Source organism: Monodelphis domestica, chromosome 5, assembly GCF_027887165.1.
Source record: "Monodelphis domestica isolate mMonDom1 chromosome 5, mMonDom1.pri, whole genome shotgun sequence".
Classification (NCBI taxonomy): Eukaryota; Metazoa; Chordata; class Mammalia; order Didelphimorphia; family Didelphidae; genus Monodelphis; species Monodelphis domestica.
The window spans coordinates 141,679,226-141,705,688 of NC_077231.1; the positions used below are offsets into that span (position 1 = coordinate 141,679,226).

Below are 26,463 nucleotides of genomic sequence, written 5' to 3' on the forward strand. Positions count from 1 at the left end.
CTTATTTATGATATGATAGTCTCATGTTTTATTAGAATTTCTCAGTTTTTGACCATGTCATGACATGACAAGTTTCCTGTAATTTAAACGTTTCTCTAACTACAACTTATGAAATCCTTGTGAATGTTCTATTTGTGCCTTACCTGTGTTTTGGCAACATTGAATGTTAAAATCGAGTATTTTTTCATGATCCATACATTCCTGGTGAAAAGCATATTTTGTAGACCATTTCCTGAGGGGTTATGAGGTCAAGAATTTGGAGGACAGCATAAAAGTATTTATACTAAGAACAGAGAAACTTAAAATTCAGTTTCTTCCCTTATTGCCTGCTGAGTTGGCTATTTACTTCTATATACAAATTTTGATTACTATAGAAACTCTACATAGAAAGACATATTGTACATGTATGCTTGCTCTATATATGTTAGTACTTCAGAATCTAATGTAAAATATATCTTTAAATTATATTTTCTTAAGTGTAGATGGTCATATTGACTTGAATTTTCATTTTTCCCCATTTTTGTAGGATATCTTTTAAATTTTGTTATTATTCAGTCATTTTTCAGCTGTTTCTGACTCTTTGTGACCTCATTTGGGGTTTTCTTGGTAAAGATAGTGGTTTGCCATTTCCTTCTTGCTCATTTTACTTATGAGGAAACTGAAGCAAACGGGGTTAAGTAACTTGCCCAGTGTCATAAGCAATTAAGTGTCTGAGACCATATTTGAACTAAAAAAAGACAAATATTCTTGACTCCAGGTCTGGCACTCTTATCTACCGTACCACCTAGCAGCTCTGCCTTACATACAACCACACATAGTTTAGGGAAACGAAAACACAAGCAAGAGTAGTAGTAGGAAATGAGAAGTGCTACTAATAATATAATTTTAAGGAGAGGGTTAAAATTAAAAGCATTGCTCCCTAAAATATAAATTCTATTCCTAATCCAGCATTAGTATGGCAAGATATCCTGGGAATGATGCTTTGAATACACAAGACCCATTACTTGATGAACAGTCTTTTCTGTATAGGTATGCAGAATAAAAGGGGAAAAAAAGTGGAATTCAAGAATAGAGAAGGGGATAAAAATGATTAACAGCATAGCAACTTCTATTTGCTATTATGTTTATTGTATTTTAATTTTGATGATTTTATGCAGTTCAGAGGGCTCTTCATTCTTCATTCTTCTTCATTCTTAAAATTTAGTGATTAGCCCTTTAGTGGCTGGAATAATTTAAAGTAAAATAAAAACATTTTGCACTGTATCATCAACTGAAAAAACAGTTCATGGCTTGAACTTCCATCTGAGAGCCATGCTTTAATTTGATTAGTTTTTTTAGTGTAACTGAAGTGAAAGCAATGAATGAATTTTATAACTATGAAATTTGTTGATAAGAAAATATTTTTTAAAAAACCAGAAAAGTTCAGGAAATCAGAAATTATTTAGATAAACTAATACTGTAAGTAAATCCTTTGATTCTTAAATAAAATGTATCTAGTTTGATTTATGAAAATGAGGTTTGAGTGTAGAGTTTTTAATGTCACTTGATTTTTTTCCTATGAAGTATTCATTTCTTATACATTAAATAAGCAAGCCCTGGAAATAATTCATGCGATTTTTGTTTTAAAAACAGTTGTATAGAAAGGGATTGGGCTCTTCCAGATTTTACAAATATGCAGAAGGAATTTGAATCTTTGCCTGCATGTGAAAAAAATTAGCAATGAGAATTGTCTCAAGGCAATCTAGAAAAATTTGCCATTTTTTCAGATTTCAGAGGAAAAAATGTACTACTTATGGCAAACTTAAGAAAGTGCAAAATAGTGATTTCTAGTATTTGATTATGGTTTTAATCTGCATAGAGTATTATATCCACATAGAATCTTAGGTATAGACTCAACAGAATTTATTCAAAAGTAATTAAAGGAATATTTTAAAATAATTCTTTGGCATTATCCAAAGAAGTCTACTTTTGTGTATTTCTTTAAAAAATATTAATACAAGATATTACCCATAGGTAGGTCCTATTATACTATTGTAATCATAGCTGAACCAAGAAGGGTGATTAACGATAGCAATTTATTGTATCTGACGAGGGGAGAAAATAGGAGATGTTGTCGTTATCATAAATCATATCATAAATAACCAAAGAGAAGCACTCAGAATGTGTGTGTGGTGTCAGTAGCTAAACCCTTTCAGATATGCTAGCCCAGGATGTAGCCATAGAAACCCCAAAGTCATATTGTTATCTTAGTCTTGCTGCAGTTATGTGATACAACAGTATTAACATATAGATTAGGCCATTTATAATACTAGGTGTCATTTCAGGTTGGCTTGCTTATATAGCATTTTAGTTTTTCATTGTGCAGAATGTTAGGGAAACTGCGTTTTTTACAGGTCAATATATATATATAAGTAGCTATTTATAATATATCATCATCTTCATACTTTTGTCACTACTCTTAATATATTGTGTTATTGATTGGTTGTATTGTATGAATTGCCTTTCCCTAATTATCTTGTCTCTGCCAATAATTTCATTTTTAAAAGTTAGTTTCCTTTGAAAAACTGTAACCTGCATGTAAGTGCTGTGTCTGCTTTGTCTTTGTATCTAAGTATCTTATTTGTTTTTGTGTCTCCAGGGCCTAGTAGAGTTCTTGGCACATAGTAGCCACTTAATAAATACCTGTTGATGGCTTGATTGATTAATTTGATACAGTATTGATATGACCGATTAAAAAAAATAAAAAAAAAATCTCATCAGAATTGATCTTTTATTCCCCCCTACTACCCCCCCCCCCCCCCCCCCCCGCAGTTGAAAACTAGCTCTGGACAACATACTGAAATTATATTGCGCCCCCCCCCCCCCCAATTTCATATTTCAGACCTCTGCTTTCCTATGAAAATTTACCTATCTTGACTTCTGTTTCTTTAGAACTCCTCTATTCATTTTAGGGGACCTATCTCAGTGTTAACAGGATGTAGAGCTAGATCTGGAAGGACTTCAGAATCCACCTTAGGCAAAGAAGAGAAGTGAAGTAATTTGCCCCAATTCACATCTGTTGTCAGCAGACAGAGAGGATATTCAAATCCTGCTATTCTTACTCCAGAGCCAGTCTTCTTTCATTGTATCATTGTTCTTCCTTTACATGCTTATAATTATTATTATTTTTAACATTTCCCCTCTCAGGTAATCTGACTGGAGACCTCTGAAAATACAAAATATTTTGTTAGTAAAAGTTTCAAAAATTGTGTCTTGCTCTCTGCTCTCCAGGTCATACCATGAGGCTACTATTTAATGATTGGCTTTGCTCTCATTTCTTTGAGCATAGAATCATAGATTATTAGATCTCAGAGGTATTTAAGGGCCTGACTATACATGTAAATAAGCATGTATATGTCTGCCAGTCTATCTTTCTTTCCACTTTATCTATCTATCTATCTATCTATCTATCTATCTATCTATCTATCTATCTATCTATCTATCTATCTATCTCTTCTTAGCCTGGTTCATATGAGACTGAGGTTCATGGGAACCTGTTCTTCCTTCACTCCTTCCTTTATGTTTCCATATTGTCCATTCATATCCTTATTATAGTAAGTTCCTTCTCCTTCGTTTTCCTTTTTCTTCCCATTGTATTTTCCCTTTCCTCTAATTTCCTTTTTGTAATAGACTAAATAAATAAATAAAACTACCATAAGGCTCTCCAAATGTCTTATTTAACTTTCTATATGACCCTTGAAGACATTGGGTTTCTGAGAGTAGACTTGTTTTCTTCTGCTCAATTAGAATGTAAATGGTTTATCATCTTAAAATCTTGGAAGGGATTTAGGATCATCTAATGTCATCATTTTTCTGATCTTGAACTATGATTTCATAGCTCCTTTTTGCAAATGAAGAGACAGAAACTCAGAGAGGTAAATTGCTCAGTTACAAATAACTTAGTGGCCTAATGGACCTTGAATTCAAATCTTCTGGAACCTGTCTGGTATTCTTTCAACAGCACTAAATTGTCATTGATTGTAATAGCATTCTGGTATTAAGCAGATGATCTGACGACATCAGTTAGTCAAAGTGTTAACTAGACTAAGCCACTTGAAAGAATTGAGTTGAGATACTGCAAATATATTTGGTTTTGTCATTTCAAATATAAACCTTTTCAAAGAATACAAAGAAGAATACATATTATATGTTACATAAACCAATGAGGATTTGCTCTAATAGTACAAAACAAGTTTTGTCACTATTGACCAATAGTAAGCACTATGTTCATGAATGAAGGACTTGCAACTTGAAATTTCAGTTTAGGTTTTGAAAGATCGAATATGCAATTTAAAAATCATGAGAAAGAAATAGCACTAAAAAAAGAAACAGAATTACATTTGATTCTGATATGGGTAAATAATATTTTTTCCTGTATGTTTAGGCTTTAGGGATACAAGTTAGGATCGGATTTGCAAGTACTTTTTCTGTTTATTTTGGGGAAATGCCATTGCTTTTGAAAGTTGCATGCATCTGTGTAGTTAAGGAGATAAAAAGCTTTCATGCCATATGAAAACAATTTCCCTTTTTTATGTCCAGAAGCTTTTTAGATTATAGTGTTGCTTTACCTACACTTAGAGTTTTAGTTAAGAAGGTATTTTGTTCTATGTCAATATTTACACTAACTTAGAACTTAACCCTCAAGCTACCTCTTAGAGTTGAAACTTTTTATATGTATGTGTGTATGTGTGAGGGTATGCATGCATATATGTATGTGTATATATGCATGCATGTATGTATTGTCCACCTAGTTCAATTTATTCATTTTACAAATGAAGAAACTGAGATCCAGAGGTGAAATGACTTGTGGAAAATCACAACTATAGTAAAGGTCAGAAGAATGATTTGAACCCATATCTTTTGACTCTAGAATCACTACTCCAATTCTTTCATCAGTGGAGAAACATACATGGGAAACAGTAAGCCCCAGTTAATTTTATAATCTTTTTACACATTTTCCATTCTATGAAGTAAACTGGCCTTATAGGAAATATGTCCATGATTTGGCTTTTATTAGCAATATAACTCTAAGCCATGAAGTAAAACATTTATTTATGATTGTGTACATTCTTGTAGGGAATATAGCCTTCCTCCATTTGAATGAACCAAATAATGAAAAGACTGCTGATTTGCCACCCATAAAAATCACCCAAGTATGGTTTTTGCCAACAAATTTAAAATATTGTATAAGAATCTTGATGGAGATGTGAAGATAGTGACTGAAAAATTATATTGCATTTTGTGAGTTAAAATCCTATAAATGTAAACACTGTAGTTTCAAAGCAAACTTAATTGATCATATTAGTGTTTTGTATTTATAATAACAATTATACTGGTAAAGAGGAAAACTTCTATATAACAAATAAATATAGTCAAGTGAAAGCAATCCATACAGTGGCCATGTTAAAAAAATACATTTGTCTGCCTCTTGTGATCACTACCTTTCTGTCTGGAGATGGATAACATGCTTCATTGTAAATCCTGTAGAGACATGGTAAATAATTTTATTTAGAGTTCTTAAGACTTTCATCTTTGTTTTGCTTCATAATTTTACTATCCTATGTAAATTGTTCTCATTCTGCTTACTTTAACTCTGCATCATTTCATACTATTCTAGGTATTCTGACATCATTTCTTTTCTCATTTCTTATAGCAAAGTAGTATTCCATTCTAATTTTAACACAGTATGTTCAGCCATTAACTTAAGAGACAATATAAGGTATTCCATTAAATTCTAGTTCTTCCCTTCCATCCTCCCTCACCCCTCCCCTGTTGTGGTCCCACAAGAATCTTCCTTTAAGAATCAGTAAATTGTTTGTTCTTATGATTATTCCTGCTCTGGTATTATCTTCACTTTTAACCCTCTCCCCCATTTCCACTTGTCTTCTTAATGAGTTTGATGTATTTCTAACCCAAACTGTATGTATATGTGTTTGTCCATTTCAGATAAAAATGGAGTTCATTTGATAACCACTTTTCCTACCCGCTCTAACCACTTTTCCTACCCGCTCCTTCATGATTATATTGTTCTCATACATCCAAATTATGAGAAGTATCAGGTTCCATCTCTTAATTGCCCTAGAATATTTCTCCTTTTACCGCTTTTTTCTTCCCTAAACAGGACCACCCCTGACCCCTATCACTGCCCAGCAACTGTTTTCTGAAGAGACTTATTTTTTTCTGCCCTTATTAGAATGTTAACACCTACATCATAATACATCTCCATCTAATTGCTCAACTAAATTTACCTTTCTGGGTTCCTCTGTACTCTTTTGTGTTTGTATTTTGGAATTCCTGTGAAGCTCTGGTCTTTAAATCAGAAATATTTGAAAGTCTTTTATTCCAGTAAAGGTTTGTTTACCCTACCTAGAATAGTGTTCAAATTTGTAAAGTAAGATATTCTTAGTTGTAGGTCAACAGCTTTTGCCTTTTGGAAAAACATTCCCTCTCATTTTAGATCTTATCCTGATTGTCATTTCTTGGTACTTGAATTACATCTTTCGGGATGCTTGTATTATATTAATTTAAAGTTTTTTACCTTTTGTCTTAGAATCAGTACATTGTATTGGTTCCAAAGCAAACGAACTGTAAGAGTTAGGCCTGTGTTGGCAAAAGTGTGCCCTGGCATGCTTAGGGTGGGGGCTGCTCCATTCCCATATTCACCGTGCCTAAGGATAATTTTCACATGCCCGCCCCTCCACCCAGCAGCCCAATGGGAGCACTTCTTCCATCCCGTCTGGGGTAATGTGAGGGGCTCACATGCTTGAGAGTACAGTTTGGGCACATGATCTCTAAAAGTTCGCCATTACTGGGCTAGGCAATGGGGATTGTTAAGTGACTTGCCTAGGATCACACAATGAGGAAGTGTCTGAAATCAGATTTGAACTCAGGACACACCCCCTCTCCCATCTCTAGGCCCAGCTCTCAGTCCACTGTACTATCCAGATAATTGCCCCACTATATTTTCTTATATGGGATTTTGGTTGTGGATCCTTTTGACTTTGGATTTGGGCTCTAATGTCCTTGGGACTTTTTTTTCTTGAGTTTCATTTAGGGGGTAATCAGTTGATTCTTTTTTATCTTGAATTTGTCCTCTGGTTTTAACGTATCACGGTAGTTTACAGTTATGATTTCTTGAAATATAATGTCCAGGCTTTTAAAAAAATGATTCTCCAAGAGTCCATTGTCTCTTAAATTATCTTTCTTTGTGAATTGATTTCAAGGATAGTTGTTTTTCATATTTTATATCTTACTTTTTTTTCTATTTTTCAGTCTTGATTTTGTTCTTATGTTTCATGGAGTCTTTTTGGTTAATTTGTATTTCTATTTGGTCTATTCTAGTTTTCTATTTCTTGTGTAAATTTTATCATTTCTCTTACAAGCTGTTCTTTCCTAAACAGTTTTTATTTAATTTTTTTAAAAAACCTCTTACTTCATTTCTTCCAGGTTTTTATGTGCTCCTTGTGGAAATATCTAGTTTTCAGGCTAGGCATAGCAGCACACTCCTAAAGTTCATGGTACAGGGGAGACTGAGACTAGTATCCCAGTAGATAACTGAAGTTTGAGAGTATGGGTTGCAATGGGTCCATTACATGTCTGCATTAAGTCTTATGGCAACTCAGTGAGTCCCTGGGAGGTCAGAAAGGATGAATTGGTATAAGTCAAAGCTTCCATGACATTCAGCAGTTAGGGTCAGGCAATGAATGGTCCCTATACTTCTAGGTCAGGCAAGATAGGAAAATTTAAAAAAAAAAGAATATTTTAACCCATTTTTTCCTTTTAAATTTTTGTTTATTTTTCTTTATTTTTAGAAGTTTTTCTATGGTTCCATGATTCATTTTCTCTCCCTCCCCTCTTCCCTCTCCCATCCTAGAGCTGACAAGCAAGTCCACTGCTTTGTACATGTCTTATTACTCAAAACCCATTTCCATTTTATTCATATTTGTAATAGAATAATCTTTTAAAAGCTACAACCCCAAATCTATAACTGACTGATATGTGCTTTTCTTCTGTGTTTCTGCTCCCACAGTTCTTTCTCTGGATGTGGATAGCATTCTTTCTCATAAGTTCCTCAGGATTGACCTAGGTCATTGCATTGCTTCTAGTAGAAAAGTCTTGTTACATTTGATTGTGCCACAGTGTTTCAATTTCTGTGTATAGTGTTCTTCTGCTCCTTTTATTCTGCATCAATTCCTGGAGGTTGTTCCAGTTCACATGGAATTTTATTTCCATGTTTATTATTCCTTTCAGCATAATAATATCCCATCACCACAATATACCACAGTTTGTTCAACCTTTCCCCAATTAGAGGTTATCCCCTCATTTTCCAATTTTTTGCCACCACAAAGAGTACAGCTATGAACATTTCTGTACAAGTCTTTTTCCTTATTATCTCTTTGGGGTACAAACCCAGCAGTGCTATGGCTGGATCAAAGGGCAGGCAGACTTTTAAAGCTCTTTGGGCACAATTCCAAATTGCCCTAGAGAATGGTTGGATTAATTCACAACTCCACCAGCAGTATAACCATAAGATTTGACAAATAAAAGATTACTATTAACTTTAAAGAAAGCAGAGATATAAGGGCAGCTATGTGGCTTAGTGCATTAACAGTTAGGCCTGAAGACAGGACGGTCTGGGTTCAAATTTGGCCTTCCTAACTGTGTGACCCTGGGCAAGTCACTAAACCCCCACTCCCTAGCCCTATTTTGCCTTGGAACCAATACATAGTATTGATTCTAAGCCAGAAGGTAAGGGTTAAAAAAAAAGAATGACCAGATTGAACCAGAGATGAGACACCTATAACATTCAAGGTTCTGTATCCAGAAGCTGTAGGTGAGGGTTCCCCTGAGAAAGGACCAAGGGAAGGGACCTTGGAAGTATAGAAGAGCAGGGAACAACATAATGTCCACATCAAGAAAACCTAGTTATTCTGGAATCTGAGGTCCGGAGACACCAGAAAGGGTCTGGAGATCCTTTGATCCCTACAGCACTTTGAACTTGAAAATGCAGGGGACCAAGAATGAGACAAAAGCAAAGTCAAACCATCTACCCCAAAGATGAGAACAAAGTGAGATCTGATTAAGGAACAAAGATCTAATTCAGGAACTAAAAGTAGAAAGATGAGTTTAAAAAAAATTTTTTTAAAATAAATAATTAGTATTAAAAATTAATTCCTTACTTTCACTCCATCACCCCATATAGCCAGTCAGTTGCTATATCTATTTATACCTTCACACCATCTCTCGTATCTTGTGCCTTTTCTCCATTTATACAGTTCCCATTTTATTTCAAGCCCTATCCCCTTTTGTTGTGCTATTGCATCTGCTTCATAATCAGCTTTATTGCCTTAAGTCTAGCACCACTCCAATCTATACTACACACTGCTGCCAAAGTAATTTTCCTTAAGCATAGACCTGATCATGTACATGTCCTACTCAATCAGCTCTAGCAGATTCCCATTGTCTCACATACTTTGCTTTTACAGCGCAACACAGCCTAGCTTCAACCTATCTTTTCAGCTTCATTAGATATTACTATCATTTCCCTAGTCTTTGATTCAGGCTAAGTGTCCTTTAACCCTCTTTCATATGCATGGCATTCCATTTGCCATGTCTATATCTTATTATTGGCCATTCTCCATAGCTGGGATGCACACCTTCTTTACCTCATCCAGTGCTTTTTTTCCTTTAAGATGCAGCCCAGGTACTATCTTCTTTATAAAGCCTTTTCTGATACCCTCCCAATTGCTGGTCCCCTTACTCCCAAACTACCTTGTATTTAATTCTTTTGTATATGTTGACATTCATTAACTTTAAAGTTTATATAATTTCAGATTTTTTATCTCTCTCAGCAGACTATAAATTTATTCTGAAAAAAAATTTTTTTCTCCCATTCTTCCTACCTGTGTCCCCAGAACCTATAATAGTGCCTGGCACAAAGTAGTTTCTTTCTTTTTTTTTAAATCCTTACCTTCCATCTTGGAGTCAATGCTGTGTATTGGCTCCAAGGCAGAAGAGTGTTACCACCAGGCAATGGGGGTTAAGTGACTTGCCCAGGGTCACACAAAAGTAGTTTCTTAATAAATAGTTGTTGATTAATTGTTCATCCTACTCACATTCACAGTAATGATAGTTAATTGTTTCCTTCTGATCCACTTAGGCTTTTTCTTACTTGTTCCCTCTTTATTACAAGTTATTGCCCCCTTATTTATTACCTTTTAACCTCTCCTTCATTATCCAAACTGAGGGTATGTTTGACTTAAGATTGATTCCCCCTCAGTCTGCTTTCTATCCATCCTCTCTTCCTTTTCTTATCTAAATCCCTGTTGAGTTTGAGTGTATTCCTATACCAAACTCGGTATGTATATATGTGTAATTCTGCCCTCTTTTGATAGGCTTAGATGAAAATGAAGTTCAGGTAAAACCTTCTCCCTCTATTCCTTCTTTGTTTCTTTATATTTTAACTTATTGATTGTTGGTTAATGCTGGGTGAAGGAATTTGACCTGTCAAGAAGTTTAGCTACTTGCTTAAAAATCTAACAATAAATAGTTCACCTTTCCCCCCATTTGTTTTCTCTTTGGTTTTGTATTATTGCTTAAGTGACTTATTTGTTGTATATACTTGTCACAGCCTGAAGAACAGAAATAAAGTGATCCCTTTTCTAAAATCTTTTCCTCATTGGCCTAGAAGCATTTGAAATGTCCAAAAATCAGTTTTATTGGTAAAAGACCATATAAAAAACATAAAGCTATAGCTTTTTGTCACCCAAAATAAACAATAGGAGATTGAGCAAATGAACCACACCAAATATTCATATTTTATTGGCAGGCTATAGAAAGGTCTGAATTCCTAAATGAAAGCTTCAGGTATGATGTTAGGGGTGGGGGCTAAAAGAGAAGAAAGAGTTTCAGGCAGTCAGAAGGTAGTACCATTTGATATTTTCATTGAAAGGAGATATCAAAATCAATTCTGTCTTCCTATCCCAAAATATTGGCATTTTAGGAGATAAAGGAATATGATTACTTCAGTAGTAAATACTTTTAAGAGTACTTCGATTGAGTTGTGTTATAAACTTAAATTTGTAACATCCTTTTTAATTATTGACCATACTTTAACCCTTGGATTTGTGTATAAAAATGCTAATGACTCAGAAGTGAGACTTGCATGCTCTGTTTTCATTGTCTTTCTTGTCAGCATGTCACAATCAAATTTTTCAATATTAAAATATTGCTCAACCAAAGCTATATAAGTTTTATGTTATTTAAAAATTAAGTTTAAATGGGCATGTTGCTGAGGAATAAAAAGAAGTCATTCAAGTAATTACCAGTAGCTATCAAATAATCAGTTCATATCTATTTTCTAACTCTCATCTAGAACAGATTTGAGTATTTTCCATTTAATAGGAAAGCTAGATTGAAACTAATTCTCCAGTTTTTGTTTTTGTTTTTGTTTTGTTTTTGTTTTTGTTTTAAACCCTTACCTTCCGTATTGGAGTCAATACTGTGTATTGGCTCCAAGGCAGAAGAGTGGTAAGGGCTAGGCAATGGGGGTCAAGTGACTTGCCCAGGGTCACACAGCTGGGAAGTGTCTGAGGCCAGATTTGAACCTAGGACCTCCTGTCTCTAGGCCTGGCTCTCAATCCACTGAGCTACCCAGCTGCCCCCTGTTTTTGTTTTTTTGCATGGCCATCAACACAATTTCTTTTTCTACCTAATATAGATTGAATTTTTTTTCAATTTTATAACTTCCTACTTAATACTTCAAAATAAGCTATTAATCATAAAAAACTGAAAACCTGAGAGTCCACTAAAAGAAAGTATAGTCTTCAAAGCCTTTCAAATTGTCGTAGAAGACTGTTTTGGTCCCCAGTTATTTATCAATCAACCAGCAAACATTTATTAAGACAAGAACTATGCTAGGATATACAGACACAAAAGTGGCCTTAGTACTTGTCCTCAAGGAGCTTGCATTCCATCTGAAGGATAAACAAGTTTGTAAAAAACATATACAATATGACTTTTTTTTTTTTTTAAGCAGGGAGGGAGACAAAGACATTAGTATCTAGAGGTCTCAGGAAAGGCTCTATGTAGAAAGTGGCCCTTGAACAGAGTTTTGAAAAGGAACAAAATATTGATTCTAGGAGGTGAAAGTGAGAAGAGACATGATTCAGCCAATGCAAAGACACAGAGATTGTAGTATTACATGTAAGAAATTAAAAATAGACTAGTTTGGATAAAATGTAAAATATGGGGAGGAGAATAATAAATAATGATATTCAAAAAGCAGATTAGGCCAGAGTATGAAATGCTTTTTAAAAGCCAGAGAGCTTTATATTTAATTTGAGGGGTAGGTGAGAATCATTGAAGTTTATTGAGTGACATAGTGAGACATGGACTTTAAGGGGGAAATCACTTTAGCTTTTCTGTGGATTGGAAAGAGGAGAACCTTGAGGCTGGGAAAAATATATATATTGTAGATATTGTATATAGATATTGTAGTTATTTAGGCAGAAGGTGATAAGGGCCAGAAAAAAAGTGTTGGCCATGTGACTAGAAAGGAGATTAGATGTGAGAGATTTTGTGGAAATAGAAACAAGATTTGGCAACTGAGTAGATAGCTAAGTTGGAGGTGAGTAAGCCCAAGCTGATAAGGAGTGGTACCAGGGTGGTGGCAATATCAGAGAAGAGAAGAAGACATATAAGAGAGATATGAAGATATAATTATCTCGCCTTATGGGGAAGAGAGAAAGGAGTCAAGAATGAGACCTAGGTTGTGAGCCTATGTGACTGAAACAATTTATGATGTCCTTGAAAGTGATAAAGACATTTAGAAGAGAGGAGGGTTTTGGAGGAGGAGATGGTGGTGGTAGATATAATAAGTTCAGTTTTGGACATGTTGAATTTATGATGTCTATGGGGCATCCAGTTTGAGATGTCCACGAGGCAATTGGAGATATGAGTCTGGAGGATAGGGGAAAGGTTAGAGCAATAAAACATTTTAAGAAATAAAGACATAGAAAGATACTTAGGAAAAGAGAATAATACTCAGAAGTTATTACTAAATAATTATCCATGTCACAGCATTGGGAGATTTATATAATGATGAACAGGGATATTGTTTATTTTTTTGTTTTGTTTTGTTGTTTTCATTTCTCTCAAGGACAATCAAAGTAGATTCTTTATACACAATTTAAAAGGGAGTGGTGGGGGGAAACATCACCTAAATTTCAGACTATCCAAATTCAGATCTCTTAGTGTGTTCTTGAAAATGAGATGATAATTATGAATTAAAATTATGAGGAAAGAAATTAAGCTAATAAAACTAAACAATATACTTCTTAGAATTTCATTACCAAAATAAAGCTTTCCACATTTACAGAGGGAGCATTAACGGTCTGATTTGTTCTGAAACCAACCCATGGCCTTCCTAGAAATGATCTAGACTCATATTCTATCCTAGAACTAGCCTAATTTCACTCAAAAATGTCTAGTTCAGCTCATTCAGAAGGCTCATAAGAGCAAATATTCCTATGTAGAAGAAGCCTCTGAAACCAACTAGTCAAACTATATTATCTTAAAGATTAATAAACTGAGCCCCTAAAGGGAGAAATGACTTGCCCAAGTTCTTGGAGATGTATGTAGCAAGTATCCAAGGTGAGATTTGAATGTAGTTCCTCTACTTCCATTTATGGGTCTCTAAGTTCACTACAGCAGAAATTTTCTCTGAATTTCTATATTGGATTCACCCATTTAGGACTCTCACACAAATAACCGATCAAGGACCAGATCAGCTTCTAGAGTAGAAAAACAAGGTGCTTCTCTCTATAGTGCATAGCTCACATTTATATGATTCTTTAAATTTAGCCAAGTACTTTTCTTACAACAATTCACCCTGTGAGGTTAAAAGTGTCAGTTTTATTGTCATTTACAAATAAGAAAATTGAGTCCCTTATGTGTTGCTTGCCCATAATCAAGGTGTTATTAAGCAACCGATTAGGAAGCTAGCTTACCTTTCCTGATTCCCAAATCCAATATTGTATTAATTGTACCAAGACAATTCTCTGTCAAACTTAAATTACAAGATTAAGACTCTCACAGTTTATACTTCCACATTAGTCTCACTACTGAACTTCTTAGTACCAAGAGTAAGATGTCTGGAAGAAAAAGCTATTTTTAGGATTATACTTATTCAGTTATAGGGAGTTTTTTTGTATTAGAGGTTTATATTTGATTTGTGTATATTTTCAAATCTGCCCCTCCCCCCACTATTCATTTACATTATTTCATCCTAATCTCTCTTTTTTTGAACAATTGATTTTATATTTTTCAATAATTCAATGAATATTACATGAGTCTTGGGATAATTAAATTTACTGATCCCTATGATACAGTTTTTAAAAACTTTGTGTGTCATAAACAGTTTTGGTAGTTTCGTGAAACCTCAGAATCCTTCTCAGAATATTTGTTGCCTATATTCATAATTGAAGAACTCATCTGAGTATTACTTTATGATCTTGCCTTGTACTAAATATTTTATAATAAATTTCTGTGATCTGAAAAGTGCTTGATTAAAAGTTTTGCAAACAGCATTTATTGAAAAGGTAGAAACAAAATATATAATGTCATATCCTTTTCCTACAATAAATGTCACTTAATTATTACCTGTACAGATTGCAAAGGAAAACATTTTAATAAACTACTGTTAGGATTACTTCTGCTTTAACTCATTATATCAATTCAAGCCTTTTAATACTACTTTATGTATGTTGCTTTTATATTATCCAAAAAATGTGAGGTCTTTATTTTAGCATATTGATATCAATGGAGAATTTTTCAGGTAGCTTCCTAATAGCCTCTAAGTCAGTAATAATGCTATTGTCAATGATAGAATTCTATTTTTATATTCCTTATATTTACACATTCAGTATTTTTATCTCTCAAGTGTTAACACTATTTGGGTTTTGCAGTTTATTGGGATTTTTTAATTCTACTATATTATATAAGCAGAATGTCTTTTAATAATCAAACTTTGAAGCAACTGTTATTATGTATTAGGCAAACTCCAAAGCAATTTCTGTTTCTTTTGCTTTATAACAGAGGAAGAAGAGGAACAGGTGCCTACTGATGGGGGCACATCAGCAGAAGCTATGCAGGTTCCTTTGGAAGAAGAAGGAGAAATGGAGGAGGATGAGACCATTAATGATGAGAATTTCTTGAGCAAGAGACCATTAGATAGTCCTGAAGTTGAAGAAATGCCTGCCATGAAACGACCACGGTTGGCAAGTACTAAAGGGGACACTCTTGATGTAGTGTTGGAACCACGAGAACCACTTAGTTCAATAAATACTCAAAAGGTTCCACCAATGCTTTCTCCAGTTCATGTACAGGACAGTACAGACTTAGTGCCTCCCTCACCAGAACCACCAATGTTGGCTCCAGTTGCAAAGTCACAGATGGCAACTCCAAAAACATTAGAATCAAAAACTTTAACACCTAAAACCAAGGCCAAAACTAGCTCTCCTGGACAAAAGACAAAATCACCTAAAACCTCTCAATCACCAGCAATGGTTGGAAGTCCTATCCATTCACCAAAAACTGTATCCAAAGAGAAAAAATCTCCTGGACGTGCTAAGAGTCCCAAGAGCCCCAAAAGTCCCAAAGCTCTAATTCACCCTTCTCAAGCACCAGTCAAAGTTGAAACACCAAACAGAACTCCTTTGGCTGCATTAAGTGACAAAATTGGTAAAGAGAATATCCAGGTAAAACAAACTCAGACACCACCTGAGGCTGGGAAACTGAACAGTGAGAATCAGTCTAAAAAGCTTGTTGTAACTGACAAAACTATTGATGACTCAATTGATGCAGTAATCGCACGAGCTTGTGCTGAGCGTGAACCAGATCCCTTTGAATTTTCCTCAGGCTCAGAATCAGAAGGAGAAATTTTTACTAGCCCTAAGAGGATTTCTGTTTCAGAGACTACTACTCCCAAAGCCTCAGTATCTTCCAACAGTTTCAATAAGGCTGGATCCACCCCTATTCCTCCTTCAGGGGGAACTTCAAGCTCGGATATTTCATGGACAATGGATGATTCCATTGATGAGGTTATTAGGAAAGCAAACATGGGAACCCCTTCCAATATCCCCACAAATTTTCCATATTTCTCTTCTCCTTCTGCTTCTCCTCCTACCCCAGAACCTCTCCTCAAAGTATATGAAGAAAAAACTAAACTGGCTTCATCAGTGGAAGTGAAAAAGAAATTGAAAAAGGAGCTTAAGACAAAAATGAGAAAGAAAGAGAAACAGAAAGAGAGAGACAAGGAGAAAGAGAAAGAGAAAGAAAAGGGCAGAGAGAAAAGCAAAGAAAAAGAAAAAATCAAGGAGAAAGAAAAAGAAGTCAGCCGGGAAACAAAATTTCCTTGGAAGGACCTTATTAAAGACGAAGACTCAGATCCCTACAAATTCAAAATAAAAGATTTTGATGATGTTGATGCAAAAGTAAGATTGAAGGATGGCCTTGTAAAGAGAGAAAAAGAGAAGCATAAAGATAAAAAGAAAGAAAAAGAGAAAGGCAAAAAAGAGAAAGAGAAGAAAGAGAAAGAGAAGGTGAAAGATAAAGGAAAGGAAGATAAGATTAAAGCTCCATCAACTCCACTTGTATTACCACCTAAAGAGATAGCTGTGCCCTTGTTCAGTCCTGCAGGAGCAATGAGGCTACCATCGATGCTGCCTTCTTTATCCCCAATTCTTCCTGAAAAGCTGTTTGAGGAAAAAGAAAAGCCTAAAGATAAAGATAAGAAGAAAGACAAAAAAGAGAAGAAGAAAAAGAAGGAGAAGGAAAAGGAGAAGGAGAAGAAAGAGAAAGAAAAAGAGAAAAAGGAAAAAGAGAAAAAAGAAAAGGAAAAGGAAAAACACAAACATGAAAAGGTAAGTTGTTTTCATCACTTAAACACTATCTGAACAAAAAGTCTATTGAAAACTGCAGTTCAACCGTAAAACCATAGTAATTATACAGACATACACAGAAACACCCCACCCCCTCTGTGTTTGTGTATATTGATATACACATAGGTATGTATGTGTGTATTTATATAAAAAGTAAATATAGAAAAAAAAAGAAATATGTGCACATACATATTTACTTTGAGTATACACTAGTCATCTTACTAGAAGTAGTGATTTTAAAATAGGGGGAAAATGAGTTAGTTCACAATTTTTTTTTTATCTTGTTACTATTGTTTATGTATCCTTGGAAAAGGAACTTAACTTTCCTATGCCTCAATTTTCTATTCTACAGAATGAAGGGGATGAATTAAGCTCTGAGGTTCCTTTCAGCTCTACCTGTATTATTCTGTGATTCTCTTAACTTGTGAATAGACCTTCTATACACTGAAAAATGTATTAAAATTTATAATCCAAATAGAAGACTATCACATTATAGAAGTGATAGTCAGTGCTTATCTACATTAATCAATTATTTCCAAATTAAAATAAAAACTCCTTAGTCTGACATTAAATAACCTCCACAGACTGACTTTTAGCTACTTGTTTCCAATTACACCTAACTGTTTCCTTTCACAAATTCTATATTCTAGCTAAATCGTGCTGTTACTTGTTTTCAAAACTTATTAGTCTGTTTCTTACCTCCCGTTCTTGAAGGCCCATACTTGTAATACATTCATACTGTCATCTTCATGTGTCAGAATCCTTTTTCCAATACTCAGTTTAGGTGCCATCTCTTCTTTGAAACTTTCCCTTAAATTTCTAGCTGTTAGTACTCCCTCAATCCTTAACTTAATTTCTGTACTATATATTTTGTATCTTTCCTCCTGCCTATCTCCACTATCCTAGTAGCTGCCTTTGAAACCAGATAGAATCGTAGATTCTGGTGTTAAAATCTGGGTATGTGGAGATTATATGGCAGGTTTTTTTAAGGTAAGCATTTGCACTAAACTTGAAGGTGAAGAACTCTGATGGGTAAGAGGCTAACATAATTGGTTTCATTTTCATTTTCATTCAATTTTGATTTTACCCAATTAACTTAAAATGAAACCAGAATTTTACATTTTGCTTCTTTTTAATATGGTTATGCCTTTTCATGTATCTTGGTCAGCAGTCAATTTGGATGAAATCTTTTGCTAGCCACATGGCTTCTTCTCTGACAGGATGGGGTATTAAGCGGGATACTCATACTTTTGCTGCCATCTTTGCTTCATGTTATTGAGTATGAATAACCATTTTGAATATAGTTTTAATATTAGTCCATAAAAGGGATTCAGTAGATTTACCTCTCCATGCTTTTCCTCAATATACAAATAAGAAAAATGCTGTGTAAACCATAAAGTACTGTATAAATTTTAATTATTCTTTTAATTACTATCATTATCATCATCATGCTTATTCCACAGGCCTCCCTGATTTAAGGAAAATTTTACCTCTTTCTTATTTATTTTTTGATTTGATTTATCTAGATTTGATAATGGTTGGTTTAAGTCTCCCACTAATATGGTTTTACTGTCTATTTCTTCCTTCAATTCTCCTAGTTTCTCCATTAGAAATTTGGGTGCTATATTATTTGGTGCATACATGTTGATTAATGATATTTCCTCATTGTCTAAAGTCCCTTTTAACAAAATATAATTACCTTCCCTATCCCTTTTGATCAGGTCTATTTTTGCTTTGGCTTTATCAGATATCATGATTGCCACTCCTGCCTTATTTCTGTCAGTTGAGGCCCAGAAGGTCTTACTCCATCCTTTAATTCTGACCTTGTGGGTGTCAACCCGCCTCATGTGTGTTTCTTGAAGACAACATATGGTAGGGTTTTGGATTCTAATCCATTCTGCTATTTGTCTACGTTTTATGGGTGAGTTCATCCCATTCACGTTCAAAGTTATGATTGTCATTTGTGGACTCCCTGGCATTTTGATATCCTTCCCTAATTCTAACCTTTTCTTCTTTGGCTCTACCTTTTAGTCCAGTGATTTACTTTGAATCAGTCCCCCTTGTCCCCTCCCTTGATGTTTCCCTTTTTAGTCCCTACCTTTTTGTTCCCTCCCCCTCCCCCCTCTCTTTCCCTCCCTTTTTGTTTTCCCTCTCCCCCTCCCCCCCTTGGTTTTCCCTTCTCCCTACCCTTGTTGGGTAAGATAGAATTCAAGATCCCAATGGATCTGGATGTTTTTCCTTCTCAGAGTTGATTTCCCTGAGATTAAGGTTTAAGTAAAAAACCCTTTCTTCCTCTCCTTCTTATAGGAGTTTTCTTCCCCTCCCCTTCCCATGTGAATCTTTGTGTGAGAAAGATTATTCTATTTGGTCTTTCTTTACCTCCTATTTATACATTACATTTTCCCCACATGTTAGTATACATAGATTGATATAAATGTAGTCCTTATAGAAGAGAGTTTGAGTAAAAGAAGAAGATAACATTTTCCCCCTTTCCTTAATATTTACCTTTTCAGGTATTCCTTGCTCTTTGTTTTTCGGTATCAAACTTTCCACAGAGCTCTGGTCTTTTCTTTGCAAAAAGTTGGAAGTCTTCTATTTTGTTAAATGCCCATACTTTCCCTTGGAAGTATATAGTCAGTTTTGCTGGGTAGCTGATTCTTGGTTGAAGACCCAGCTCTCTTGCCTTTCTGAAGATCATGTTCCATGCCTTACAATCATTCAGAGTAGAACTTGCAAGGTCTTGTGTGACCCTGATTGGCATTCCTTTATATCTAAATTGTCTTTTTCTGGCTTCCTGTAGGATTTTTTCTTTTGTTTGATAGCTTTGGAATTTGGCAATTACATTCCTGGGAGTTGTCTTTTGGGGGATTAGTGTAGAAGGTATTCTGTGAGCTCTGTCAGTGGCTGTATTGCCCCCTTGTTCTAGAATCTCTGGGCAATTTTCTTTGATTATATCTTGTATCACGATGTCGAGTTTGGTGTTTATTTCTGGCTTTTCTGGAAGTCCAATTATTCTTAAATTATCTCTTCTCCCTCTATTTTCCAGATCTGTCACCTTGTCGGTGAGATATTTCATGTTCTCTTCTAATTTCTTGGTATTTTGGCTTTGCTTTATTAATTCTTGCTCTTTTACACGATCGTTGTCTTCCAGTTGCCTGATTCTGGCATTTAAAGCCTGGTTTTCCTTTTCATTTTGGTCAAACCGGTTTTGTAGATGCGTGAATTTCTTTTGCATTATTTCCCACTTTTCCTCCCAGAAGGCTTCCATCTTTTTGGTCATTTCTGATTCAAATTCTTCATGGGTTTGTGGAGAGTTTCCATTTCCTTTGGAAGGTTTCGGAGCATTTTCTTGTGTATCGTATTCTATCTCCTCTGTATTTTGTATTTTGGCTCCATAGAATGTGTCCAAAGTTGCCCCTTTCTTCTTATTTTTCTTGGGATTTTGGGGCTTCTTTGCTTCTGTGGAGTTTGCCATCTCTGAATGGGGAGGATTAGCTTTTCTTATCTCTGTCTGGTGTTTAGAGGCTTTAGTCCTGGGCAGATTGTCGGTTCTATGAGCTTTCCCTGGGTTAAACTGAGTATGCCTTCAGGCAATGACTTTCACTGGAACTGGAATGGAAGGGTCGGACCAGGGGGCCACACTCTTCCCCGGTTCTCTCTGTTTCCCTGTTGCTAAGGTGCCCCCTCAACTGGGTCGGGTTGCTTTCCGGAAGTTGCCTTCAGAATAGCTGGCCGTGAGGCTGTTTTGTCGGCCCTAAGGGTTGCTGTTGTTTCAGAGGACCCTGCTCTCTGTGGGGGAAGGGGCCGTGGCTTCCCAGAGCTCCGAGGGCAGTGACTTTCACTGAGACTTGGATAGCAGGATCCAGCTGGTGAGGCTGTTTTGCCCACCTTGAGGGTTGCTGTTGTTTCAGACGACCCTGCTCTCTGCGGGGGAAGGGGCTGTGGCTTCCCGGAGCCTTAGACTCTGCGCACCTACCCCTTAGGTCCGAGTGATCTCGGGTTCTGGCTTTTGAGGGGGGCCGTACCTTTTGATCCAGGTCCCGGTCCAGGAGGAGGATTCCCAGGGTCTATGCTGTTGATCGTTTTGAATTTCGGCGCCTTAGGAGCTTATAGTTTGAGATCGGTCTGGAAGGGTTTTCCGGAGATCTGAACTTTAGCTTTCTCTAAGCCGCCATCTTGACTGGAAGTCCAGGAAAATTTTACACAATACTTTTAAATATAGACTATGTCTAGAAGGCATATATTGCGTTACAAGCCTTTCTAATTATTGGAAACTTAATGTCATTTTAGGGCAGGTATCAGAGTAACTGCTAAATATTCATGAATTTTCATGACTATTTTATTTTATTTTATTTTATTTTTTAACCCTTACCATATAGCTTAGAATCAGTATAAGTATCAGTTCCAAGGTAGAAAAGCAACATGGGCTATGCAATTTGGATCAAGTAACTTGCCCATGGTCACATAGCTAGGAAATGTCAGGCCGCATTTGAACGGAGGACCTCCATCTCCAGGTCTAGCTCTCTATCCATAGAGCCACCTAGCTGCCCCTTGATGAATATTTTATAATGTTTTGTTCCCCCTCTCACATTTTCTCCACTCTTAATCTTATTTGCCACCCTGCCATCTTTTACATCCCAACCCTTACACAAAAGGACAAAAACCCAAGTAGGACACATGGAAAATTTGTTAACACCCCTGAAGAAATGGGCTGTAAGATAATAATTTGTAGCTCTTTCTTTTCCAACCCTGTTTTTCTTCCTGTCATTGCCATTTACTCCACATCTACTTAAATGCCTCCTTACAGTGTAAAGGTTACCCAGGTCTGTAATGAAGTGGAATTTTGGTGGGGCCTAGTGAACTGAAGACTTTGAGTGTAGGCCCAGTTATGGAGTGTAACAGTTAAAATTTGGGGGGAACTGAGGCAGGTAGAAATTAGTTTCTCTCTGCAAGGAGTATTATATTTTTAGAGGTTTATTTAAGATAAGGAATTTAGGAAAATACAAGTAAGAAAGTCACGTGCTAGGTGGGCCGAGAGACCCAATTCAGTTTCACTCACATCATGAGAGACACATCTGCTGGGAAGCGGAAGTAGGAAAGAGGGCCAATAGCCTTTACAGCCAGGTTAAATAGAAATTCTTGACCTCGCCCAGGTGGAAATCTCAGTGAGATTAGAGGGCATTCTGGGAGCTAGCAAGGACTCCTGGGATTTGGAGTCCAGAGTTCGAGTCTTCGTTTTTACATTTTTCCGTTTGATCCTTTGGGAAAAAGGGTTTTCCCCAAAGGATCATGAAAGCATAATCATCCTAAAAATTATAATAATTTGAGGATAAAAGGGAAAAAAGAACAAAACCAATAATTGCTGGACGTATTGACAAAAAGCCAGTTAGGGGGCAGTCCCCTTTGGCATGAAAGTATACATACAAATAAATGTTCAATCAACTACACCCAAACTTCAATTTGGAGTTTTGTTTTTTTTTGGTGCAGCTTGTGATCTGGAGGCATCTTCATGGTGTCTTCTCCAACAGTTCAGTTTCTGGATTCAAAGAGGTGGCATCTTTCTTTACCTAAAATTCTTCTCATAAGGAATTTAAACTTTGCAATTTAAATAATGATATTTTTTACATTCCCCCATTAAGAGGGTTATTGAAAAATCACCTAGGGATGCATGGCTGAGTTATGAGGTATATGAATCAATTGGCAAGAGATATTAAAAAAAAAAACACCAGAAAAATCCAAATTATCATCAAGTCTTTTGATTTGATTATTGTCACAATATTGCCGTTACTAAATTGTTCTTCTCATTCTGCTCAGTGCACTTTTATTCAGTTCATGTAAGTCTAGGTTTTTTCTGAAATAATTTCCTTCAATCAATTTTTTTCAAAAAATCCTTACCTTCCACCTTAGAACCAATACTATGTATTGGTTCCAAGATAGAAGAATGGTAAGGACTAGGCAGTGGGGGTTAAGTGACTTGCTCAGGGTCACCTAGCTAGGTAGTGTCTGAGTCGAGCTTTGAACCTAGGATCTCCCATCTCTAGGCCTGACTCTTAATCCATTCAGCTCCCTAGCTCCCTCCCGCCCCAATCAATTCTTAAAATAGTATTCCATCACAATCATATATAATGATAACTTGTTTAGCCATTCCCTAATTAATGGGCACCAATTCAATATCCACTTCTTTGCTACCACAAACTTCGTATTTTTTAAAAATGAATCATTTTCCTTTTTTTTTTAAAATATATTTGGAGAATATCTATTAGTTCATTGGCAAGCAGTAACATGGTTTTTACATATAGCTAGCTAAGTTTAAGGGCCCATACTCTGGTCATAGACTACAACAAAGCTAACTGGCCCGTACAAGTGTGAAGTTTGACCTCTTACAAGTGTTTTACTGCCATAGAGTTAATAATACTAAATTTAGTAGTTATACAGTTAGCATGCTGAAGACAATTTCTCCATTTTTGTGAGGATTCTTACTTTCCTAAAGATTCATGATTCTTTTAGTCCTATCCTGTTTTATTTTATACCATAGATGTTTAAGTTGGGCCTTGAGGAAAGGAAAGTATTTAAGCATATTTAGTTCGGGGTGAAGAGAGGAATAAGGCCAGAATTTGTGGAGTGGCCTAAGCAAAGTCATAGAGAGATAGACGAGAAAAAAGAGCACAGAGCAATGAAAGAACCTGGAATAGTTTTTTAAAATTCTGAACTTCATAAGCACAAATAAATTTAACATTTTCATATGCAATATATAACCAAAAAAGAGAATTGTCTATGAAACTGTAAATCTCTAATATATACATTTTACATTTCCTTTTAAGTATAGAATAAATCTGACATGTAATGTTCTGTTTCTTTCTGACCATCCTATTCCCTTCTCTGTATTGAAAATAATGTAAATTCCCCAAATCCCCACATTTTTGTCATAGTGGTTAATAATTTAGTTTAAGTGAATGAATTCATTCAAACAAACTATCAGGCATTTTTTAAGAGCTTTCTAAGTAAATATCATGGTGAAAGAAACATAAGTATAAAAAGGAGATAGTTCCTGACCTCAAAGAGCTTGCATTCTAATGGAGGAATGGGGTGACAGTTTATATTATTGTGAGTGGGGCCATAGGTCAGTCAGTTGTCACACCTTTTCCAATAACAAAGATTTATTGATATTGCCCATTGATTAAGCCATCCACTTCCCTTTCCCCTTAATAAAAAGCAGTCACTTCACTTTACCATTTTGTGATGCATGGTTTTGTCATTTACTGTAAGGTCCCTAGAAGCTGGGACATAAAAAGTATTTTTATTGAATTAAATTTGCTTATGTTCATAAAATCATTCTTTGACTGAGTTTAAACTATTATTGCCTTATATCTAGCCTCCCTTTGAACAGTAATCAGTTGCTGAAATAGAGAGATTTAGAATAACAATTGCCGCCTCCCTCCCCCACCCCCCAAAAATAAAAGAGTAAGAAAGTATTTTGATACCATTTCCCTCTCTATGATGTGTGTATTAGGATGCTTCTTTTTAAAGTAGGTTGGTTTGTTTTGTTTTGGAGGGTGTGTTCCTCCCTCCTTCTTCCTCTCTTCCTCTCTTCCTCGCTTCCTCTCTTCCTCTCTTCCTCCCTTCCTCCCTTCCTCCCTTCCTCCCTTCCTCCCTTCCTCCCTTCCTCCCTTCCTCCCTTCCTCCCTTCCTTCCTTCCTTCCTTCCTTCCTTCCTTCCTTCCTTCCTTCCTTCCTTCCTTCCTTCCTTCCTTCCTTCCTTCCTTCCTTCCTTCCTTCCTTCCTTCCTTCCTTCCTTCCTTCCTTCCTTCCTTCCTTCCTTCCTTCCTTCCTTCCTTCCTTCCTTCCTTCCCCCCTCCCTCCCTTCCCTCTCTTTCTTTCTTTCCTCTTCAAATCCAACTATTTTTCTTCTCATGCTTATTATGCTTCAACCAATCTCAAAATTCTCTTTTGACTCTTATAAACAAGTAGTCATCTTAGGCTTTTATTTGCCTTCAATATAATAATCAATTTAAAAATTTGTTACTTTCTAGGAGTTTACATTTCAGTGTGGGAATTACTTGCCAGATATAATAGAATCTAGTCTCATTTTAATTACTTGTATTGACTAAGAGTTATGCAATTTCAGTGTAATGATATAGTTTACTTTTTTCTTATTTGAAATATTGTATGTGATCAAAAAATGTTTCTAATTGAAAAAAGTCATTATTATGATACCTGGTGAAAGATGACAGAATAATTATTTGTTCTCACATTATATAATTCACAATAACAAATTATTTTTAAATTTTTTCTGTTAAATGAATTATATTTTGGATGTATTTGCTATTTGCATATAAAGAAATAGAATTTATCAAGAATTTGTTGAAAACTCCCCATCTCTGTGTGTGTGTGTGTGTGTGTGTGTGTGTGCGCGCGCGCACACACGCTTATTTGTAAGGAAAGGCATTTTACATTAATTTAAAAAAAAAAAACTTGGACAGATTATATTGACAAAGCTGCCCATTACCTTGGCAAAAAGTCCCTGTCAAAAGATAAACTTTAAAGCTAGAATGCATGAAAGAGTTTCCAGATAGAATTAAAATTTAAACTGATTCCTGATAGATAAGCTTTTTTTAAATCCACCTCTTTGCTGCAAGTCAGGATTTTAAAAATAAATTTCCCCCTTAAATCTCCTGAGCGATTTTCATTTTTTGCAAGGCCGCACTGCTGGTGTCCTGGAAAAATGGAGAGTTAGAGCTTTATCAGTTGGTGCCCTGAGGTATGTGGAAAAGAAGCTAAATCCTTGAAGATTAGCAAAAAAAATGCAGCACATGGCAATAAGGGGCTTATATGACTACTAGTATTAGTTCAGGTGAAAGAAGTATTGCTTATACATAAAACTGGACAAATCCACTGACAATGTATTTTTAGTTAGCTACAAAGGAGTCTTATATTGCTGGACTTTACCTCTTTGGTGATTTGGGAAGCTTAGTAATCCACTGTAAATGCTCTTCTGCTGGCCCCAATTCTCAGTATTACTCCAGAGTTCTGCTCTTTTATTTTAACCCCTACAAGTACAATTTCCCTGTAAACATTTCTTTTTCTGTCTGCAAAGAAATAGTCAGTTTGTGACTGTTATTTGTGATTGGTTTTTTGACTTAACAGTTTAGATTTTATTGATTTATCTCAGAAACAATAAAGTACATGTGAGAAAGAAGTTTTATTTCTAAGAGATGACATTTTAATTGCTACTAGGATAAGTATAGCATAAACATGCATGTCAATAAAGATTTATTTATAAATTAGCTTGTCACAGTGTAACAATTACCTTTTATTAGCAATGTTACACTAATTCCTATGTCCTTTGTTAGTTTCTTTTCTTTCCATCTGTTTTATGTGAGTAGGTTCCAACACTGTACTTGGCATTTGTTTCTATCTACTCTTCCTTTAGTCATCTCGTCTACTTCAAATGACTTCAACTATTACTTTTATCTAAATAACTGTCA

At 35.5% G+C, this 26,463-nt stretch overlaps 1 protein-coding gene across 3 annotated transcripts in view; it reads left to right on the plus strand.

Moving 5' to 3' along the window:
- TAF3 (TATA-box binding protein associated factor 3) overlaps positions 1–26,463 on the plus strand; it is a 284,338-nt gene that overhangs the window by 167,335 nt on the left and 90,540 nt on the right. For all 3 annotated transcript variants that reach the window (XM_001363125.4, XM_056799436.1, XM_056799435.1), the window contains one exon: positions 15,136–16,961. In XM_001363125.4, the coding sequence (XP_001363162.1) occupies positions 15,136–16,961 (1,826 nt within the window). The remainder of the gene's footprint in view (positions 1–15,135; positions 16,962–26,463) is intronic.